Source organism: Procambarus clarkii, chromosome 36, assembly GCF_040958095.1.
Source record: "Procambarus clarkii isolate CNS0578487 chromosome 36, FALCON_Pclarkii_2.0, whole genome shotgun sequence".
Classification (NCBI taxonomy): domain Eukaryota; kingdom Metazoa; phylum Arthropoda; class Malacostraca; order Decapoda; family Cambaridae; genus Procambarus; species Procambarus clarkii.
Genome location: NC_091185.1, coordinates 3,625,986 through 3,646,657, shown reverse-complemented (window position 1 = coordinate 3,646,657; position 20,672 = coordinate 3,625,986). Strand labels below are relative to the sequence as shown.

Below are 20,672 nucleotides of genomic sequence, written 5' to 3'. Positions count from 1 at the left end.
ACAGAGAGTAAACATCCAGAAGATTGCAATTTTTTCATGATGCATTAAAAAACCAGCGTTGAATGTAATGAAATGCCACTTTCTGGGTGAGCCCCTGGAGGCTCCCTGAAGCTATCAGGCTAATATGTGATATACAGTATTAGTCTAGGGCATTAGTCAATGGAGTTCAGCCTACCGGGGACCACAAGCCAGAACCTGGCCTCTAGAAACTCTCCCCCTGTGGTTGGGGATATTCCTTGTCTGCCATCGATGGAGGCTTAAATGTCTCCATCCCTGTCTTGAATGGGGCAACCCCTCAAAGCTGCCCGAGTCTCCTCACCAACTAAACCCCTGCCCCGACTCTAAATCCCTCAGACATTGGGAGCCGGCAGTTAACAGGGCAAACCACCCCCACCAGGAAGGACCTGAAGGTGCAGACTGAACCAAGTCGAAGCAACCAACGTCCCGAGGTCGGGGTCCCTAAACTATAGCAGGGCAGCCCCAGGGTATCTGAGCAGGCAACCAAACTAGCGCATTGCAACAACCTATATCTAACATGCAACGTATGCGGCCTTACTCCTAACAACTTCCGAAGAATCGGTAAACTGGAGTACGAGCGGGGAGCATTTATGGCAAGACTCCGGGTCGAAGGTGTCACCGACCCAACAGGCAGCATGATGGAGACAAAACAGGTGATCCAAGCCCTGACAGGGTTTTCCAGGGCCGCAGGTGAACAGCCTTCGGGAAGCCCAGGCAACGGTGCTGCAAAGCCAGTTGAGCCCTAATGAGAATGAGGGTGGCAGAGTGGGAAGTGGGCTAAAACTGGACCCCCTGTTAAGTGTACAAGCACGGGGGCCTAAAGGAGGGGTCATCGAAAATACCCTAGGTGGATTAATAATCAAACCAGGCAGACCACAAAAATAAAATAATGCAAGAAACAAAAATAAAAGAAAAACCCTGCACAAGCAAAACAACAGCGAGAGGAGCAGAAAACACAGCTGCTGCTAGATAGGCGAGCTGCACAGCACCTTGCATCCCAACCAGCAACTACAACATTCCCTACCCAGAGCCAAACAAAGGCCATGAAACCCCAGCTGGTCCCAAGGGCAGGGTAAGGGTCTTGCCCAAAGGTTTCGGGCAGGGTTTGCCCAAAAGGCTTTGCATAATAGTGGCTTTAGGCATTGTATGTACTAGCTCTGTCTATAAATTCATCAATATTTGTATCACACCTTGTATGTATATACTTTACCTGAATAAACATTTGAATTTGAATTTGTAAATGCCGAGCAGCAAGGAAACACCCAAGGGCACAAGATCCAGCAGGAAACTGAGGTCAGAGTGCTTCAGTCTATGAATTGAAGAGTGGGAAACTGGTGTAGAGGTCCGGGGGCAGTGGATGACATTTACCTGTTTCCTTGTTTTCTTCTGGGGAATTCTGTTTCACTGTTCAGTCTTGGGATGCAATTTCCTACCAAGTGGGGTTTGTTTTTGAATGCTTACTTTTCTGGGTGCCTAACCCTGGTCAATGGTAGATATGGAATGGAATACCCCCAAATACAAGGGGGTTTCCTTGGGCTATTGCTCCTTTTGCCTCTCTGAGGGAGCCAGATTCTGGCTCGTGTCCTTGGTAGGCAGAACTCCATTGACTGAAGCCCCAGACTAATATAACGCATATCAGTTCGATAGCTCCAGGGAGCCAAAGGGGCTCCCCACAGAAAACAAGGAATGTAACCTAGCAAAGCAGAGCAAAACACATAAACAACAACAACTGGTACAGATTGTCCATGGTGGACATTGCTTACAGCACAATCTAATGACACAGAAATTCACAAGCCCCTAACAACATAGGGCATCACCCTTGCTGCTATATTAGACTTTTGCAGATGGCTTACAAGCTCATGTAAGGGAACGAAATATTTTGTGTAAGGGCATAATCTTGTAAGCCATACTCTAGAGTACAGACTAACAAACCCATACTTACTTTCTTCACTTACAATATAGATATGTTACTTTAAACCAGGGAATATAGAACAAGTGTTACTTATAACACCTTAAACACAAGAGTAACCACAAGGAGCTGGTACCATATTTTTGAATTAGTGGGACTCGACAAAACAATCAGAGTGTGTGCATTATATTTATTAAGACACAGGAAATGGCACAATATGCTAACAAGGAATAACTTCTCACTCACCCAACTAATGACGGTATTCCAGTCACACAGATATAATGGAGGTCAATAACCTCACACTGTGAGGTGGGCCCCTCACTAGCACACACCTGCATTGTGTGTGTGAAGTCTCGATCCTTTCTCTCTCCTCTCTCTCTCTCAATCCCCCCCTCTCTCTCAATCCCCCCTCTCTCTCAATCCCCTCTCTCTCCCCTCTCTCCATCTCTCTCGATCCTCTCTCTCTTGATCCTCCCTTTCTCTCTCTCTCGATCTTCTCTCTCTCTCGATCCTCTTTCTCTCTCTCGATCCTCTATATCTCTCTCAATCGTCTCTCTTTCTCTATCTATCTTCTCTCTCTGTCTCTCTCTCTCTGGATCCTTTCTCTCTCAATCCTCTCTCTCTTGGATCCTCTCTCTCTCTTTGGATCCTCTCTCTCTCTCTCTCTCTATCAATCCTTTTTCTCTCTCTCAATCTCTTTCTCTCTCTCCCTTTCCCTCTCTCCTCTCCTCTCTCTCTCTCTTTTATTCTTTATCCTCTCTCTCTTTTTTTCTTAAACCAAGACTAGGATTCATAAGGGATGTTAAATGACATACCTAGTGAAGCTGCAAGCAAGAGCTGTTATCCTACCTCAGCTCATCTGAAGCCTACACCTAGAAACTCATTTATTTCATGAGAGTATACTTTGAAACTAACACATTGGGAACTATCATATATTGAATTTATGTAAGCTAAGTTGAAACCTACTCCTAGAGGCCTATTTATTTCATGAGCCTGTTATTATATGCTTCAGAAGGAATAGCCTTTATTCATTAAAAAACATTAAATAACAATCATATAAGGAACAAGATGAGCTTGTAGCCAACTGTGTGCCAGAGTCTTCATGTGAACGGTTGACCTGATCTTCCATGTATCAACCTGTTGAGGGAACAAGTTCCAGATGCGAGTCAGCCTCGGAATGAATGAACGCTGATGGAGTGATGTTCTTGAGAATGGCACTTCTAGCATGAGACTGTTGAAGGTTGAGAGCCTAGTGTTACGAGTGGGAACTACTGGTAGTCCACGGAGTTGGGCAAGGTGCGGAACTTTGAGGATGTTGGCCTTATACATAACAGTAAGACCAACAACGTCAAGACGGTGTTGCAGGCTCTGATGTTCAGACCGTTCCCACCAGACTTGGTCAAGACTAGAGATAAGCCTTCTTGCCCGTCTCTCTACTTTGTCCAACAGTCTGACGAAAGATGGGGGGCAGGCAATCCAGGAAAGGGGTGCATACTCTAGATGGGAGCGAACTTGTGCTTCATATAAGGTTTTGCATCCCTTGCTGTCAAGAAGATATGAGATGAGCCGTAGTGCTGTAAGTTTCCTGGCTGCCTTTTTAGGAAGGTTTAGCACATAGCTCTTCATTGTCATTGAAGAGTCAAACTTCATTCCCAAGATGTCAAATTCTTCTGTGAACTCTAGGGATTTGCCACCCATTAGCAGTTCTGTCTGATTCGCCATGTGCAGTCTAGTTATCATCATTGCTCGAGTCTTCTCAGCCGCAAATGTGATCTGCCATCTTCTACCCCAGGTAGAAATTGCTGAAAGTTGGTGATTAATGATTCTTGCAGCAGTTAGCATTCCTCCTTTCTGTATGTAAAGGTTAGAGTACAGTTGTCAGCATAGGCTTGAGCTTCAGGAATGAGATGAAGTAGATCGTTGAAATAAACATTCCACAGCAGAGGGCCAAGAACACTACCCTGTGGAATGCTGGCACCAATTGAGTGGCTATCGGATTCTGCTCCATTGAAGACTACCCTTAGAGTCTGTTCTTGAAGGTAGTTTTAATAACACTAAGCCAACAAATCCTCTCTCTCTCTCTCTATAGATCTTTTCTCTCTCTCTCTCTCTCTCTCATCTCTCTCTCTCTCTCTCTCTCTCTCTCTCTCTCTCTCTCTCTCTCTCTCTCTCTCTCTCTCTCTCTCTCTCTCTCTCTCTCTCTCATCTCTCTCTCTCTCTCTCTCTCTCTCTCTCTCTCTCTCTCTCTCTCTCTCTCTCTCTCTCTCTCTCTCTCTCTCTCTCTCTCTCTCTCTCTCTCTCTCTCTCTCTCTCTCTCTCTCTCTCTCTCTCTCTCTCTCTCTCTCTCTCTCTCTCTCCTCTCTCTCTCTCTCTCTCTCTCTCTCTCTCTCTCCTCTCTCTCTCTCTCTCTCTCTCTCTCTCTCTCTCTCTCTCTCTCTCTCTCTCTCTCTCTCTCTCTCTCTCTCTCTCTCTCTCTCTCTCTCTCTCTCTCTCTCTCTCTCTCTCTCTCTCTCTCTCTCTCTCTCCTCTCTCTCTCTCTCTCTCTCTCTCTCTCTCTCTCTCTCTCTCTCTCTCTCTCTCTCTCTCTCTCTCTCTCTCTCTCTCTCTCTCTCTCTCTCTCTCTCTCTCTCTCTCTCTCTCTCTCTCTCTCTCTCTCTCTCTCTCTCTCTCTCTCTCTCTCTCTCTCTCTCTCTCTCTCTCTCTCTCTCTCTCTCTCTCTCTCTCTCTCTCTCTCTCTCTCTCTCTCTCTCTCTCTCTCTCTCTCTCTCTCTCTCTCTCTCTCTCTCTCTCTCTCTCTCTCTCTCTCTCTCTCTCTCTCTCTCTCTCTCTCTCTCTCTCTCTCTCTCTCTCTCTCTCTCTCTCTCTCTCTCTCTCTCTCTCTCTCTCTCTCTCTCTCTCTCTCTCTCTCTCTCTCTCTCTCTCTCTCTCTCTCTCTCTCTCTCTCTCTCTCTCTCTCTCTCTCTCTCTCTCTCTCTCTCTCTCTCTCTCTCTCTCTCTCTCTCTCTCTCTCTCTCTCCTCTCTCTCTCTCTCTCTCTCTCTCTCTCTCTCTCTCTCTCTCTCTCTCTCTCATCTCTCTCTCTCTCTCTCTCTCTCATCTCTCTCTCTCTCTCTCTCTCTCTCTCTCTCTCTCTCTCTCTCTCTCTCTCTCTCTCTCTCTCTCTCTCTCTCTCTCTCTCTCTCTCTCTCTCTCTCTCTCTCTCTCTCTCTCTCTCTCTCTCTCTCTCTCTCTCTCTCTCTCTCTCTCTCTCTCTCTCTCTCTCTCTCTCTCTCTCTCTCTCTCTCTCTCTCTCTCTCTCTGTTCTTGTTGGTGCAAGGATGCTAATCTCCCAAAAATGTGCTTATAAACTTCACACACACAAAAGCATATACATTTACTAATGCTCAATTTAATATGCTCTCAAACATGTTGAGAACATGTTAACTACAAATGAAAATGAAAAATACAAATGAAACATAAAAATTAACACAAATATAAAACAAACTGGTATTTTAACCAAGAGACACATTTACACCAATAACAATAATAGCTAGACTTTATGTACCAGTCATTACATATGCTCCCTGTGTCTCTATGAAAGGGCCAGTTTAGGTTTTGGTCTCTGGTAGCCTATTAAGGACTCCTGGGACTAATGTGACATACGTACGTACGTACATACATGTGTGTGGGGGGAGGGGGGAGGGGGAGGGCTATCTGAGTACAACTAGATAAAGGGAGCCACTATTTGACTCCTCCAGAAACATATGTTCCTACCCTCCATCACTCACCTTTCTTGAGGGCCAATCTAAACTGCACAGGATTATAAACATGATTAACATACCTTGTAAGTAAAATTATTGAGGAATGATGCCATAGTTGAGTAGTCAACAAGACTGAAAGGCTTCTGCTGTTCATACATCTCCAAATCATCAAGCACCCTGCAACAAGTAATCTGTGTGTATATATGTACTGTGCAGTGTATTAATCACTTTTCATTTCCAAGTTATTGGCACTATACATTTGTTTACTATTAACCTGAAATTAATTTTAAGTATGGTACAGCATATGCCATTAAGCACTATTCACTACTACAAGGCATTCAGTTTTAATAACAATAAAGTTCTGGCAACATGTGAGCCACAAATGAATCTGTTTAGTTTTAGTTGACCCAAGTCCTTTAAACATCTATCTGTTTTGAAGACATGTACTAAATATGAGCAAGGCAAACATACGTGAATGTTAAGTGTAGGAATGAGCCAAACTGATATTGCTATTAGTCAAAATACTTTGTCACTTAAGGCCAGATTTTCTCAATTCATTGAAATCACAAGCCTTGAAATTATGTAAACTAATTGTTCTGTCAAGACTGGAAATAAACCAAAATTCAGCTATTTTCACATGTCATTCATACATCAATGCTTTTTAGAGAAATTGGATTGCACAGTTAAAAATTCAGTCCCATAGGAGTGCTAAGAAGATAACAAATCACATGGAGTCACAACATCTACATAACTCCATACAACATGGGTTCGGAACAGGGTGCTCCTGTCTCTCAAAATGTAATTGCTGGATCACTATGACATGGCCTTAGATGCCAAGGAAGAAAAACAAGGCACATGAGTAAAATACACAGACTTTGCAAAAGCTTTTGAGAAATGTGACCACGGTGTTAGTGCACACAAAATATACTCAAAAGAAATTACTGGTAAAGTAGGGAGATGGAACTATAAGTTCCTAATGGACAGAACCCAGAGTGTAATCAATAAATTAAATCTGGATCATTCACAGTGGAAAGCTCAGTCCCCCAAGGTACCGTGTTTACTCCGGTACTTTTCCTCATTCTCATTTCAGACACAGATAAAGATACAAAATATGGTCTACCTACAAACTTTATTACACACAGAAATCACAATAGCGTGATGCATCAAATGAACAAATCCACAAGGGCCATGATGAGGGTTCGAACTTACGCCCAGGATGATCCCAGAGGCTGCCTTAGTCAACAAGGCCACGACATGGTTTAACCACGTCGTGGCCTAGTCGACTAAGGCAGCGTCTGGGATCGTCCCGGGCATAAGTTAGAACCCTCATCACGGCCCTTGTGGATTTGTTCATTTACATACATACTCTGTTTCTACCATGTGTAACTTGTAATACAATGTTTAACACTTTCGCGCTTTCCGCAAAGGTCACTCAGCCAACCGAATGTGCGCGCAGCGTTTTATCGCTTAAGCGTAAAAACAAAAATGTGTATACTCTTTTTACTCTTCTGACCTTAGTTCTCATGCTACGTATTTCATTTTGGTACCAACGTGTTCGCAATAAAATTCTCTAGAAGAACATCAGTAAAAAAAAGTCACGAAACGTATAGGGATACCAGCACCAAATAAATAACTACGAAGATGACTCGCCGTGAGCGCCCATCAGCAACAAAATGTTTTTACTCTTGGGATTGTAATCACCTCCACACTTATTCTACAGCGTTAATTTTGGTATCAATGGACTCGCAATGAAATTCCCAACACGGTGATATGAATATAAGCGTAGAATAATGATGCGGCCCGCCCTCAAGAGTGTGGGAAGTGGTGAAATTGTTACCCGGTATCGGTGACGGGACGACGCACGGCGCTTTGAAAGTTTATACTTATTTCACTCTCATGACATTAATTTTCTATGTACGTCATTCATTTTGTGTCAATGTGTTCGCAATAGAATGTTCTATGTGCCCATAGGTAAACAATATCAACAAAGCGTAAGTTAGAATAGCGCCAAATATAAAACAACGCTGGAACATATCAGTGAGCGTCAAACACACACGAAATGTTTTTACTTTTGTTATGTTTGTCAAGTTTATACTTGTTGCACACAGTTATTTTTGGTTGTATATTGATCGGAATAAAATTCCCTAAACAGACATATGCATATAATACATGATATGGGGGAAGCATTACCAGTATAAACGGCTAAAGTCACCCACCTGCAACCCGTTTGGGACAAAATACCATTTGATCGAAGTTATCCACACCTTTCATGAACTTATTGTACCATGCAGCCTAGTGGTGAGAAAGAGAGCCTCATAGCGCGCAGTTTGAAACAAACCCAAAGTAAATCGGATAAAAATTGAATTTTATACAAATATTTTAAAAGAGGACTCAACTTTATGTCCACTATGCGTTAGCGTTAGACGAAACGGGACGCGCCGGCGCGTCCAGATAGCGCGAAAGTGTTAAGATAAGTTCCAGCTCCTACGCTATGGAAAAAGAGAGAAACTATAAAAACAGAAACCATATATAAAACAGTCAAATCACACTATAAAACGAAAAATCAATGTAAAGGATGTAGGAGTAATCATGTCGGAAGACCTTACCTTTAAAGAACACAATTAAGAAGCTGTCACTACTGCAAGAAAAATGACAGGTTGGATAACAAGAACTATTAAAACAAGGTATGCCATACCAATGATGATACTTTTCAAGACACTAGTGCTCTCTAGGATGGAATACTATTGCACACAAACAGCTCTATTCAAAGACGAAGAAATTGCTGACCTGAAGAATGTTCACAGAGCCTTTACTGTTGGAACCCACTCAATAAAACATCTAAGCTCTTGGGACCAATTCAAAGTTCTAAATCTGTATTCTCTTGAGTGCAGGCAAAAGATATGGAGAATAAATTATAAGTTGAAAATATTAGAGGGACTGGTCCAAATCTGCACACAGAAATAACATCACATGAAATCAGTAGGCATGGCAGGATGTGCAAAATAGCCACACTGAAATGAAGAGATGCAGTAGCTACACAGAGAGAACTTCATCAACATCTTTACTCAGTCGATATGGTGTAGTGGTAAGGCACTTGCCTGGCATTTCGTTAGTGCTTTGTCCTGGATTCGTATCGTGGCCGGGGAGGATTTACTGGGCATCAATCCTTAACTGTAGCCTCTGTTTACTCAACAATAAAATGGGTACCTGGTTGCTAAATGATTTGGCGGGGGTCATATTCCGGGGAACATAGGATTAAGGACTTGTCCGAAACACTATGCGTGATAGTGGCTGTACAAGAATGTAAGAACTCTTGTACTGTATATATAAATAAAAATAAAAAACATCAAAGGCACAAGATTTTTTAACACAATCCTGCTACAAACAAGGAGCATAACAGGCCAGCCTCTCATTGTGTTCAGGCAACCTGTCCTCTAACAAAGAATGTCGCATTTCGCTCATATGCGTTACGTTAGACCAAAAATTATCATACTAGAAAATGGAAGCAGCTCGCAAAAGTGACACACTGTCCCATTTTCTGTTTTGGCTCCTCTGGTAGGTTAGGAGGGAAAACTTTAATTTGGCCATTTTCTTGACGTTGGGAAACCCTAGGAGGACGGGCTGGTTCAAGAGGGAACTCGATAAACATCTTCAAAAGAGTTTATCGAGGTATTCAAAGGATACTGATCACCAGGCTGTGAGCAGCCACATCCTGGTTGACCAGATGACCGACCAGCAGGCCTGGTCAGAGACCGGCCTGCGGGGACATTAATCCTCGGAACCACCGCAAGGTAACCACAAGGTAGGCACTACCCTCCTCAACAGTCTGCTAATTTCATTACATGATTCAGTGTAAGTATCCTTTTGAATACCAGAAATATCACTAAATATAGCTGTGATTGTGAAGCCAAATTATCAGTGTATGGACAGCTTCCTATATCAGATTGATTCTTTTAAACCCAATTTGATCAAATATACTTCACTGTATGCTATAAATATGATATTCAGAAGAGTTTTTTTAATTACTGTGAGGGGGAGAAAAAGATTATAAATTATTATTATTATAAAGAGAAAGACACTAAGAAACTTACGTAACAACATGAGTTGTTGCATCACAAAACAGGATGAGCAAATGAAATTCAGGTGCTGTAGCTTTTGTTGAAACTGACAACAGGTCTAAATAACTCTTGATTCCACAGGATGGCCCAAGTGAGAGCAGGATATGCCATAGTTGAGGCACCATTTCACTCTTGTAGCATAATCCTAGAAATCATAAGTTGCAAACCTTAATAAAATGCAGCCAGTCCTCCAAAAATGGGGAGGTAAATGTAACAGCACAAGTAAGTGTAATTATGTACTATTCCTAGCAGTCAGGAATTGTACTTATTTTCACTTAGTATTAAAATGTACTGTCAAATATATTGTGAATACAGTACAGTATTTGAGTTTACCTGAAAAGCTGAATAGAAAACCACGACCTAACCTAACCTTCTTAGTTTTTTGAAGATAAGCATTTTACTGCTTCTTAATTATAATTAGTACTTGCTACTGACGGTTTTGCCTCCACCACCTTCTCACTTAACTTGTTCCAACCATCTACCACTCTGTGAAAGTGAATTTTCTTATATTTCTTCGGAATCTTTGTTTAGTTAGTTTAAATCTATGTCCTCTTGTTCTTGAAGTTCCAGGTCTCGGGAAATCTTCCCTATCGATTTTATCAATTCCAGTTACTATTTTGAATGTAGTGATCATATCACCTCTTTTTCTTCTGTCTTCTAGTTTTGGCATATTTAATGCCTCTAACCTCTCCTCATAGCTCTTGCCCTTCAGTTCTGGGAGCCACTTAGTAGCATATCTTTGCACCTTTTCCAGTTTGTTGATGTGCTTCTTAAGATATGGGCACCACACAACCGCTGCATATTCTAGCTTTGACCTAACAAAAGTCGTGAACAATTTTTTTAGTATTTTGCCATCCATGTATTTAAAAGCAATTCTGAAGTTAGAAAGCATGGCATACGCTCCTCGCACAATGTTCTTCATGTGTTCCTCAATGGATAGTTTTCTATCTAGAATCACCCTAGATCTCTTTCTTCATCAGAATTCTTTAAAGATTTCTCACATAATTTATAGGTTGTGTGGGGTCTATGTTCTCCTATTCCACATTCCATAACATGGCATTTATTCACATTAAACTCCATTTGCCAAGTGGTGCTCCATATACTTATTTTGTCCAGGTCTTCTTGAAGGCCATGACAATCATCTGAGTTTCTTATCCTTCCTATTATCTTAGCATCATTAGCAAACATGTTCATATAATTCTGTATACCAACTGGTAGATCATTTATGTAGACAATCAACATCACTGGTGCAAGAACTGAACCCTGTGGTATTCCACTTGTGATATTTTTCCAGTCCGATACATTGCCTCTGATTACTACCCTCATTTTTCTATCAGTCAGATAATTTTTCATCCGTGTTAGAAGCTTACCTGTCACCCCTCCAATATTTTCCAGTTTCCAAAACAACCTCTTATGTGGAACTCTGTTGAAAGCCTTTTTCAGGTCCAGATAGATGCATTCAGCCCAACCATCTTTTCCTGTAAAATCTCTGTGGCTCGATCGTAGAAACTGAGTAAATTCGATACACAGGATCTTCCAGATCGAAAACCATACTGTCTGTCTGACATTATACAATTGTGTATAGGGAATTGAACGTGAAAAAGTCATCCTAAAATTCTGAGTGTCTTGACATAAAACGAGAAGAATAAATGGGAAGGTAAATGTAATGGCACAAGTAAGTGTAATTATGTACTATTCCTAACAATCAGGAAATGAACTTATTACACTTACTATTAAACCGTACTGTCAATTCGGAGTATGGGTTGATAAAATTAATAGGGCAGCAGAGATGCTGCACTAATTACAAATACTATATATCTGTAGACTCTGACAAAAATGTGAAAACAAAAGTGTCATTTTAATTACCTCTTCAGTTTGACACTAGAACACAGGAGATAATAGTACATAGCTACAATGTTAATTCCAAAATACTAAAAACTAAATTTTACATTATTTTGAATTATCACAGCCATGGTTTCTAGGCTGTCCCTCAGTAGCTCTCTGATGCAGTGACTTTAGTACCACGAAGACACCCACAGCTCTACCAGGCACCTGGCCTACTGGCCCCCTAAACCAGAATTTGGTGTGCTCATAGAGGCAGGAGGAGCGTACTGATCTAAGATTAACCTCACATCTGAATAACAACCCAACATTGAGTGTAATAAAATGCCTCTTTCTGGATTGGGCCCCAGCAAGTCCAGTCACTTGTGTGGCTTGAGATGGTCTCCAGCAATACGATAAGTGCAGTATTGCACCTATTCCTAAACCTTTGTGTGGGTTAGGAATAGGAAGTTGTATAAATAAGGATTTCTAGAACCCTGTGTAATTACCTAAGTGTAATTACCTAAGTGTAGTTACAGGATGAGAGCTACGCTCGTGGTGTCCCGTCTTCCCAGCACTCTTTGTCATATAACGCTTTGAAACTACTGACGGTCTTGGCCTCCACCACCTTCTCACTTAACTTGTTCCAACCGTCTACCACTCTATTTGCGAAGGTGAATTTTCTTATATTTCTTCGGCATCTGTGTTTAGCTAGTTTAAATCTATGACCTCTTGTTCTTGAAATTCCAGGTCTCAGGAAGTCTTCCCTGTCGATTTTATCAATTCCTGTAACTATTTTGTATGTAGTGATCATATCACCTCTTTTTCTTCTGTCTTCTAGTTTTGGCATATTTAATGCTTCTAACCTCTCCTCGTAGCTCTTGCCCTTCAGTTCTGGGACCCACTTAGTAGCATGTCTTTGCACCTTTTCCAGTTTGTTGATGTGCTTCTTAAGATATGGGCACCACACAACAGCTGCATATTCTAGCTTTGGCCTAACAAAAGTCATGAACAATTTCTTTAGTATATCGCCATCCATGTATTTAAATGCAATTCTGAAGTTAGAAAGCATAGCATAGGCTCCTTGCACAATATTCTTTATGTGGTCCTCAGGTGATAGTTTTCTATCTAGAACCACTCCTAGATCTCTTTCTTTATCAGAATTCTTTAAAGATTTCTCACATAATATATAGGTTGTGTGGGGTCTATGTTCTCCTATTCCACATTCCATAACATGACATTTATTAACATTAAATTCCATTTGCCAAGTGGTGCTCCATATACTTATTTTGTCCAGGTCTTCTTGAAGGGCATGACAGTCATCTAAATTTCTTATCCTTCCTATTATCTTAGCATCATCAGCAAACATGTTCATATAATTCTGTATACCAACTGGTAGATCATTTATGTACACAATAAACATCACTGGTGCAAGAACTGAACCCTGTGGTACTCCACTTGTGACATTTCTCCATTCTGATACATTGCCTCTGATTACTGCCCTCATTTTTCTATCAGTCAGAAAATTTTTCATCCATGATAGAAGCTTACCTGTCACCCCTCCAATATTTTCCAGTTTCCAGAACAACCTCTTATGTGGAACTCTGTCGAAAGCCTTTTTTAGTCCAGATAGATGCAGTCAACCCAACCATCTCTTTCCTGTAATATCTCTGTGGCTCGATCATAGAAACTGAGTAAATTCGATACACAGGATCTTCCAGATCGAAAACCATACTGTCTGTCTGATATTATATCATTTCTCTCTAGGTGTTCTACCCATTTAGTTTTGATTAGTTTTTCCAATACTTTCACTATTACACTTGTCAATGATACAGGTCTATAATTGAGGGGGTCTTCCCTGCTGCCACTTTTGTAGATTGGAACTATGTTAGCCTGTTTCCACCCGTCTGCTACGATTCCTGTACACAGGGATGCCTGAAAGATCAGGTGAAGTGGAATGCTGAGCTCAGATGCACATTCTCTCAGAACCCATGGTGAAACGCCATCTGGGCCAGCTGCTTTGTTCTTACCGAGCTCCTTGAGCATTTTTTCCACTTCGTCTCTAGACACCTCTATGTGTTCTATGTTGTTCTCTGGAATTCTTATTGTATCTGGTTCCCTAAAGATTTCATTTTGTACAAACACACTTTGGAACTTTTCGTTTAGTGTTTCACACATTTCCTTTTCATCTTCCGTGAATCTATTTCCCATTTTCAACCTCTGAATATTATCCTTTACCTGCAATTTGTTGTTTATGAATTTATAGAATAGACCTGGTTCTGTTTTACATTTGTCCGCAATCCCTTTTTCAAAATTTCTTTCTGCCTCTCTCCTCACTGCCGTGTAGTTGTTTCTCGCATCTTTGTATCGCTGGTATGTTTGGGGGTTCGGCCTCTTCCTGTATTGATTCCATTTTACACACCAATTGTGTGTAGGTGGTGTTGTGTGATATTAATTCAGTCACTCAGTCCTCAGACATGTGGTCTTACCTCCATATACTTCATTCCACCCTTTATGTGTATTGTGGTCAGAACAGTGTATTAATAAGAATCCTGCCCCTTGGAGTCACCCGGGAGGAGTTGAATATATTGATAATTTTGAGTCCGAGTGTAAAGACTTGGCCTATTGTGTGTGGATCCATTTGTCAATTGTCTCCCGAGGCTTGTGTTTGCTTGAAGGTCCCTCCCCCCCCCACCCTTCCCCTTTTCTCTGTACAATCTTGTGTTTGCTCCAAGAACCCTTCCCCCCCCTCTATCTAGTTCATGTAAGATAATTATGTGTTGTTAAATAAAAACCTTTTATAAAATTGCACCCTAAGGTGTATTTCTTGTCTCATGTAGAATAGAGTTGATTGTTGCTGCTAGATATTACATATATCTTCCCATTTCTTATAAGAGAGTAAGAGCAGGTCGGCTGAGCGGACAGCACACTGTACTTGTGATCCTGTGGTCCTGGGTTCCATCCCAGGTGCCGGCAAGAAACAATGGGCAGAGTTTCTTTCACCCTATGCCCCTGTTACCTAGCAGTAAAATAGGTACCTGGGTGTTAGTCAGTTGTCATGGGCTGCTTCCTGGGGGTGGAGGCCTGGTCAAGGACCGGGCCACGGGGACACTAAAGCCCCGAAATCATCTCAAGATAACCTCAAGATAATCAAGGGTGTTAACGATACTTTAGGGTACATCTTTCAATCCCATACCTTACACAATATGAACCCCACATCCATCAATCAATTAACCTGGAAGGGAAGGAGGTTGCAAGGCAGCCACTGGGGCTCCCTAACTGGAGATCCGCCAATGCCATATGATGAGGTAACAGTATTAGGTAAAAGATGCTGGTTCTGAGTGATACCACCTCCACCAATCCTTCTTGCACACACAATGGACAATTGCCTCTGCCTGTCATTTTGTAGTTCCAATACCATCGGATTTAAATTTGATATACACAGTAGATATAAAATTAAAATCTGATGGTGTTGGAAACATATTTAAGACCTATATTTAATAATGGTTTTCAATCATGCAATGTTCTTTTCTCAGTTTATCCTTGACACTTCAGTAATGTTTTATACATTTCAAAGCCTCCGGTCACACAGAAGTACAAGCTATGAATGTATGGATGAGCTTTGCTCCTAGGAAACTTCCTGCCAGTATTTTCAAACCTAATACTGTATAATGTGTCAATATATTTTTGTTAACTAATTCACCAGTATTTATGACTTTTACATGGTTAATGAGTCACTACAATGAAAACAAGGACTAAATGGGACCCATTCCATAGACTGCAGTTCACCTCCATTCCCCGTGAGTTTCCCTCATTTATAGTTCTCTGTGGTGACAAGGCAACAAGAAGCCACCACAGGAGCCCTCCAAGAAAACCAGTGTCGAGTATAATGAAGCCTCCCTTTCTGGCAAGTTCTTAGAGCAGAGACTTTCAACCTTTTCGACTTGGGACACTCTGAACAAGGAGAGTCTAGCCAAACAGTGAGCTGGGCTCCGTTCCTTGGGGCTGGCTCGGTGCTTGCCGATGACGTCACAGAAAGCTCGTCGCTGATTAGCTGAACACGTGAGCCCTCACCAGCCATCTCTTAAGTAACATAAGTTCTAGACATGTGCTGCTGGACTCCAAAAGTTCCGAATGTGTCACTATCTGCCCGGGCACCATTTTGTTTTGCAATCTGTCACAATTCACCTCTTTACATCCAAATATCATGTAAGATTGTATGTAAGACTTGTTCCTTCTTAACTTAAATTACAGCTGGGCCATCTGTGATCTTTCTAGGTGGGTAAAAATGACTCTTGAGGACAGACAGGACAGTTATTAGACGACGATCATAATACTTCTCATCTAAAACAGAGAGATTTAATAGTTGTTAACATACTGCACTCTAAACTGCTCTATTTATAACTTGCCTGGAAAGTAAGCTTACACTAAGCCAGAGCAAAGAAATGAAGGTCTTAGCAGTCACTCACCTGTAAGAATATCCATCCTTAATTGTGAAAGAGTTGTGATTGCTGTGTGATACATAGAGCACACCATGGCCACGGTAGATACTGTTGGGGAACCTAGCTTTCGGCAACCTCCACCACGTAGACCTCCACTTCTGAGGGATCCTCCAGTGACAGTGGAACAAAGCTTACGATCTAGTGCTTTCTTCAGGAAATTTGAAGGGGCAAAAGAACCTATGTTGCTGAAGGAAGAGGCTGCAGAGGATGCAGCATTTCCTGAATTTACGTTGGAGTCACTTTGTGATGGTTCCTGATTAAGGGAACAAAGCAATATACAGTACTGTAAATGGCTGCAAAAATGTAACAAAGAAGAGCTACTCTTAAGAATTAACAACTTAACAAAATATTACTGATATTATCAAACAAATAACACTCCTTTTAAGTTCTGTTCTAAATAAGGAGAGATTCAATCAATTTCTGAATTAAAATAAGGCAATAAAACTGAAACACTTCTTTGTGAGTGACCCTTTTGTTATTTCCTGTTGCAACGCATCCTCATATTCTTTTGCAAATTCGAATAACCCATAAATAATGCATTGTAGAAGTAAAAATTAAGGCATTGAAATACTAGTATTTACATTTCCTATGCACCATCCTTGACAGGTCAGGTGGGTTGCTCGGGTTTATTTCTGGTCATGGAAAATAGTTGTCTTTCTTTACTGAACGGCAAAATCGAGAGAACGAACCGATAACCCAACCTAGTGCCAAGGTGCCTAAGTATTACCCAAGATAATGCTGATGCTCCATGTAGTTTGGGAAGAAAGACAGTGAAGCATCTTGATTAAACTACCACTAAAAGAGACTGCTTTTTATGGCATCAAAGAGCAGAACAAGCCTATGAGCACATCCAAGCAATAATTGGAAACATGAGGAAAGGCAGTGATCACATTGTTATCTTCTGAACAAACTAGCCATGCCCAGAACCCACCAGGTGGCAGTCAGGTCACAAATACAGAACAGGAGGAGCTGGAAATGCACACTTTAAGCCAAGGTCATTCAAGCCCCCTCTCATGTTCTCAGAGCCAAGCTCTTGCTCTTGTCTTGCTATGGGGCAGGTGGGTGGGCAAGAGCTATGGGGCAGGTGGGTGGGCAAGAGCTATGGGGCAGGTGGGTGGGCAAGAGCTATGGGGTAGGTGGGTGGGCAAGAGCTATGGGACAGGTGGGTGGGCAAGAGCTATGAGGCAGGTGGGTGGGCAAGAGCTATGGGGTAGGTGGGTGGGCAAGAGCTATGGGACAGGTGGGTGGGCAAGAGCTATGGCACAGGTGGGTGGGCAAGAGCTATGGGGCAGGTGGGTGGGAGTTTTGTGGTGTGTGGGAAGGAGTTTTCAGGTGGATGAGACTTTTCATGCTGGTGAGAGTTGTCTGAAAGGCAAGTGGGAGTTTCAGGCAGGCAAGCATCGAGTTATAGTGCAGGTGGACAGACAGGAGTTATCGGAAAGACAGACAAATGGAGGTAACTGTGAGGGCAGACAAGCAGTATTGGCAGGGCAGATGGAAGTTATCAGGTGGGAGGACAGAGATCGAGAAGGGGTGAGGAAGGGCTGGGGAAGGGGTGTGGGAGGGAGGGATTGGACAGACATGGGCAGTATGTGTTCACTCGTTCTACTTAGCCCAGTAAGCTATGAACACAAAAGAAAAACTGTCACATGAGGTCTTTTGTGCTATTTATATTACAGTTCAAGCTCAGTAAAACATTCAAAAAATATAAATGCATTATTTTGAATAATAATTATAAATAAAAAAGCAAGATTAAGTAAAATTTAAATTTTATGAAAATAATTTTGCAAGATGGATTTGGCCTGGATTTTCACAAAATCTGCTATTTTGTGGTTCGGATTTTAGGAATGCGTCTGTACAGTACATTATCACACAAATTAAATACTGTATTACTTACTTGATCTACAACATTGGAAAGATATGAAAACATAACTTTAATAATTGAGCTTGACCAAAGGAGCTGGAGCTGTGATTTAACCAAAGTTAAAGACTCGTTGAGGTGCTGGTCAAGGGGACGTGAGAACCAGCCAAGCACAGGGTGCCACTGCGTCAGGCTACTCTGCTTCGTTGTCACATATTCTCCGCACTTCTCCAGCAGACGTTTCACCACAAACTGACGAAAGCTTGACATTAGGCTACAAGATGCACAATGGCACAGTATGCCGTACAATTAATGAAATATTATAGATACAATTTTCCTAGAAATTTAAGTTACAATTTACCTCAGCATTTACTTTAATCACTTCAATATTACCTACAATTAACATACTAAATAACAGAGCACACACACACAGGGACAGATTATTTGCTGAGAAAACTAGCATTGAATGTAATGAAACATCAATGAGCCCAGGTGTGTGAGTGGATGTGCTGTGTGTGGGTTAGTGAGTGAGTGAGTGAGTAATTACCTAAGTGTAGTTACAGGATGAGAGCTATGCTCGTGGTGTCCCGTCTTCCCAGCACTATTTGTCATATAACACTTTGAACACTTTGAAACTACTGACGGTATTGGCCTCCATCATCTTCTCACCTAATTTGTTCCAACTGTTTACCACTCTGTGAAAGTGAATTTCTTATATTTCTTTGGCATTTGTGTTTAATTAGTTTAAATCTATGTCCTCTTTTTCTTGAAGTTCCAGGTCTTGGGAAATTTTCCCTATCAATTTTATCAATTCCAGTTACTATTTGTACGTAGTGATAATATCACCTCTTTTTCTTCTGTCTTCTAGTTTTGGTATATTTCATGCCTCTAACTTCTCCTCGTAGCTCTTGCCCTTCAGTTCTGGGACCCACTTAGTAGCATGTCTTTGCACCTTTTCCAGTTTGTTGATGTGCTTCTTAAGATATGGGCACCACACAACCGCTGCATATTCTAGCTTTGGCCTAACAAAAGTCGTGAACGATTTCTTTAGTATTTCCCCATCCATGTATTTAAAAGCAATTCTGAAGTTAGAGAGCGTGGCATAGGCTCCTCGCACAACGTTCTTCATGTGGTCCTCAGGTGATAGTTTTCTATCTAGAACCACCCCCTAGATCTCTTTCTTTATCAGAATTCTTTAAAGATTTCTCACATAATTTATAGGTTGTGTGGGGTCTATGTTCTCCTATTCCACATTCCATAACATGGCATTTATTAACATTAAATTCCATTTGCCAAGTGGCGCTCCCTATACTTATTCAGTCCAGGTCTTCTTGAAGGGCATGACAATCATCTAAGTTACTTATCTTCTCTATTATCTTAGCATCATCAGCAAACATGTTCATATAATTATAATTCTGTATTCCATCCAGTAGATCATTTATGTAGACAATGAACTGAACCTTGTGGTACTTAGCTTGTGACATTTCTCCAGTCCGATACACTTCCTCTTATTACTGCCCTCATTTTTCTATCAGAAAATTTTTCATCCATGTTAGCAGCTTACCTGTCACCCCTCCAATGTATTCCAGTTTCCAGAACAACCTCTTATGTGGAATTCGGTTGAAAGCCTTTTTTAGATCCAGATAGATGCAGTCAACCCAACCATCTCTTTCCTGTAAAATCTCTGTGGCTCAATCATAGAAACAGTAAATTTGTTACACAGGATATTCCAGATCGAAAACCAAAAACGGTCTGATATTATATTGTTTCTCTCCAGGTGTTCTACCCATTTAGTTTTAATTATTTTCTCCAATATTTTGACTATTACACTTGTCAACGATACAGGTCTATAATTGAGGGGGGTTGTAACATGGGGGGTGGGGGGTATCGGCCCTCTCCGTCCTTCACCCCTTACCTCAACCCGTATTCTGATTTATTTCTCTTCAATCCAAGGGAACCCCAGAGCTACTCTAAGCCAAATCCCACACCCTGCGATCTTAAGCCGTTTGACCGGCTAAGATTCTACAGCCTCACTACGTGGAACTAGACCCCTAGCAAACTCTAGAATCTCCTTTACGCCGCCGCCACCACCAGACCATTAACACAGGGAGCAATAACCGGGGTCTGGACCGATTATGCTCTCAATAAACCTTGGGACCTACTATTTCTCTATGATATTCATCTCTTCTGCTGCTCTGTCCACCCTAGATTAAATTTCCTTCTCTAAACATCCAAAAATTATTATGGACTTACTTCTTTCTGCAGTTTTGTACTAGTTTACTGTTGGTTACCAGTTCTTTCATAATTGCTTGCCTAATTTCTGCTTCTTGTCGGTCATTTCTGGTTTTGACCTCCACACAATTCCTTGATTATCTCTCTCTTTTACAAGTTGTGCATATGTCTCTTTTATTTCTTCTTTATACTTTTCTATTTCTTTACTAACCTCCTCTATGTGAGTTGTCAATGAAATTTCCAGTTGCAGATCCTTACCTAACTCTATGTTAGCCCTCTGAGTTCCTTGGAGTTGTTCCCCATATGAGTCTATTTTCATGTTTATTTCTTCAAATTCCCTACTCTTCACTTTCCATGTCTCATTATCCTTTACTAGTTCCTTGATGTGTTCCTCCTGCATCCTTACCTTATCAGTCAAGCTGGTAATTTCCATACCTTGTTGGAGAATACTTCCTTTTAAATTACAAAACTC

General features: G+C 41.4%; 2 protein-coding genes across 2 annotated transcripts in view; one reads left to right on the top strand and one right to left on the bottom strand.

Moving 5' to 3' along the window:
• The window catches only part of LOC138371496 (ubiquitin-protein ligase E3B-like), a 50,461-nt gene extending 32,208 nt beyond the window's left edge, over positions 1–18,253 (bottom strand). Inside the window, exons 1-4 of the mRNA XM_069336390.1 lie at positions 18,005–18,253; positions 16,075–16,360; positions 9,758–9,929; positions 5,747–5,843 (exon numbers count right to left, since the gene is read on the bottom strand). Coding sequence (XP_069192491.1) covers positions 5,747–5,843; positions 9,758–9,929; positions 16,075–16,360; positions 18,005–18,238 — 789 coding nt within the window. The 5' untranslated portion in view covers positions 18,239–18,253. The remainder of the gene's footprint in view (positions 1–5,746; positions 5,844–9,757; positions 9,930–16,074; positions 16,361–18,004) is intronic.
• LOC138371590 (peroxidase-like) overlaps positions 1–20,672 on the top strand; it is a 116,084-nt gene that overhangs the window by 42,600 nt on the left and 52,812 nt on the right. The gene's annotated exons all lie outside the window — the stretch shown is intronic.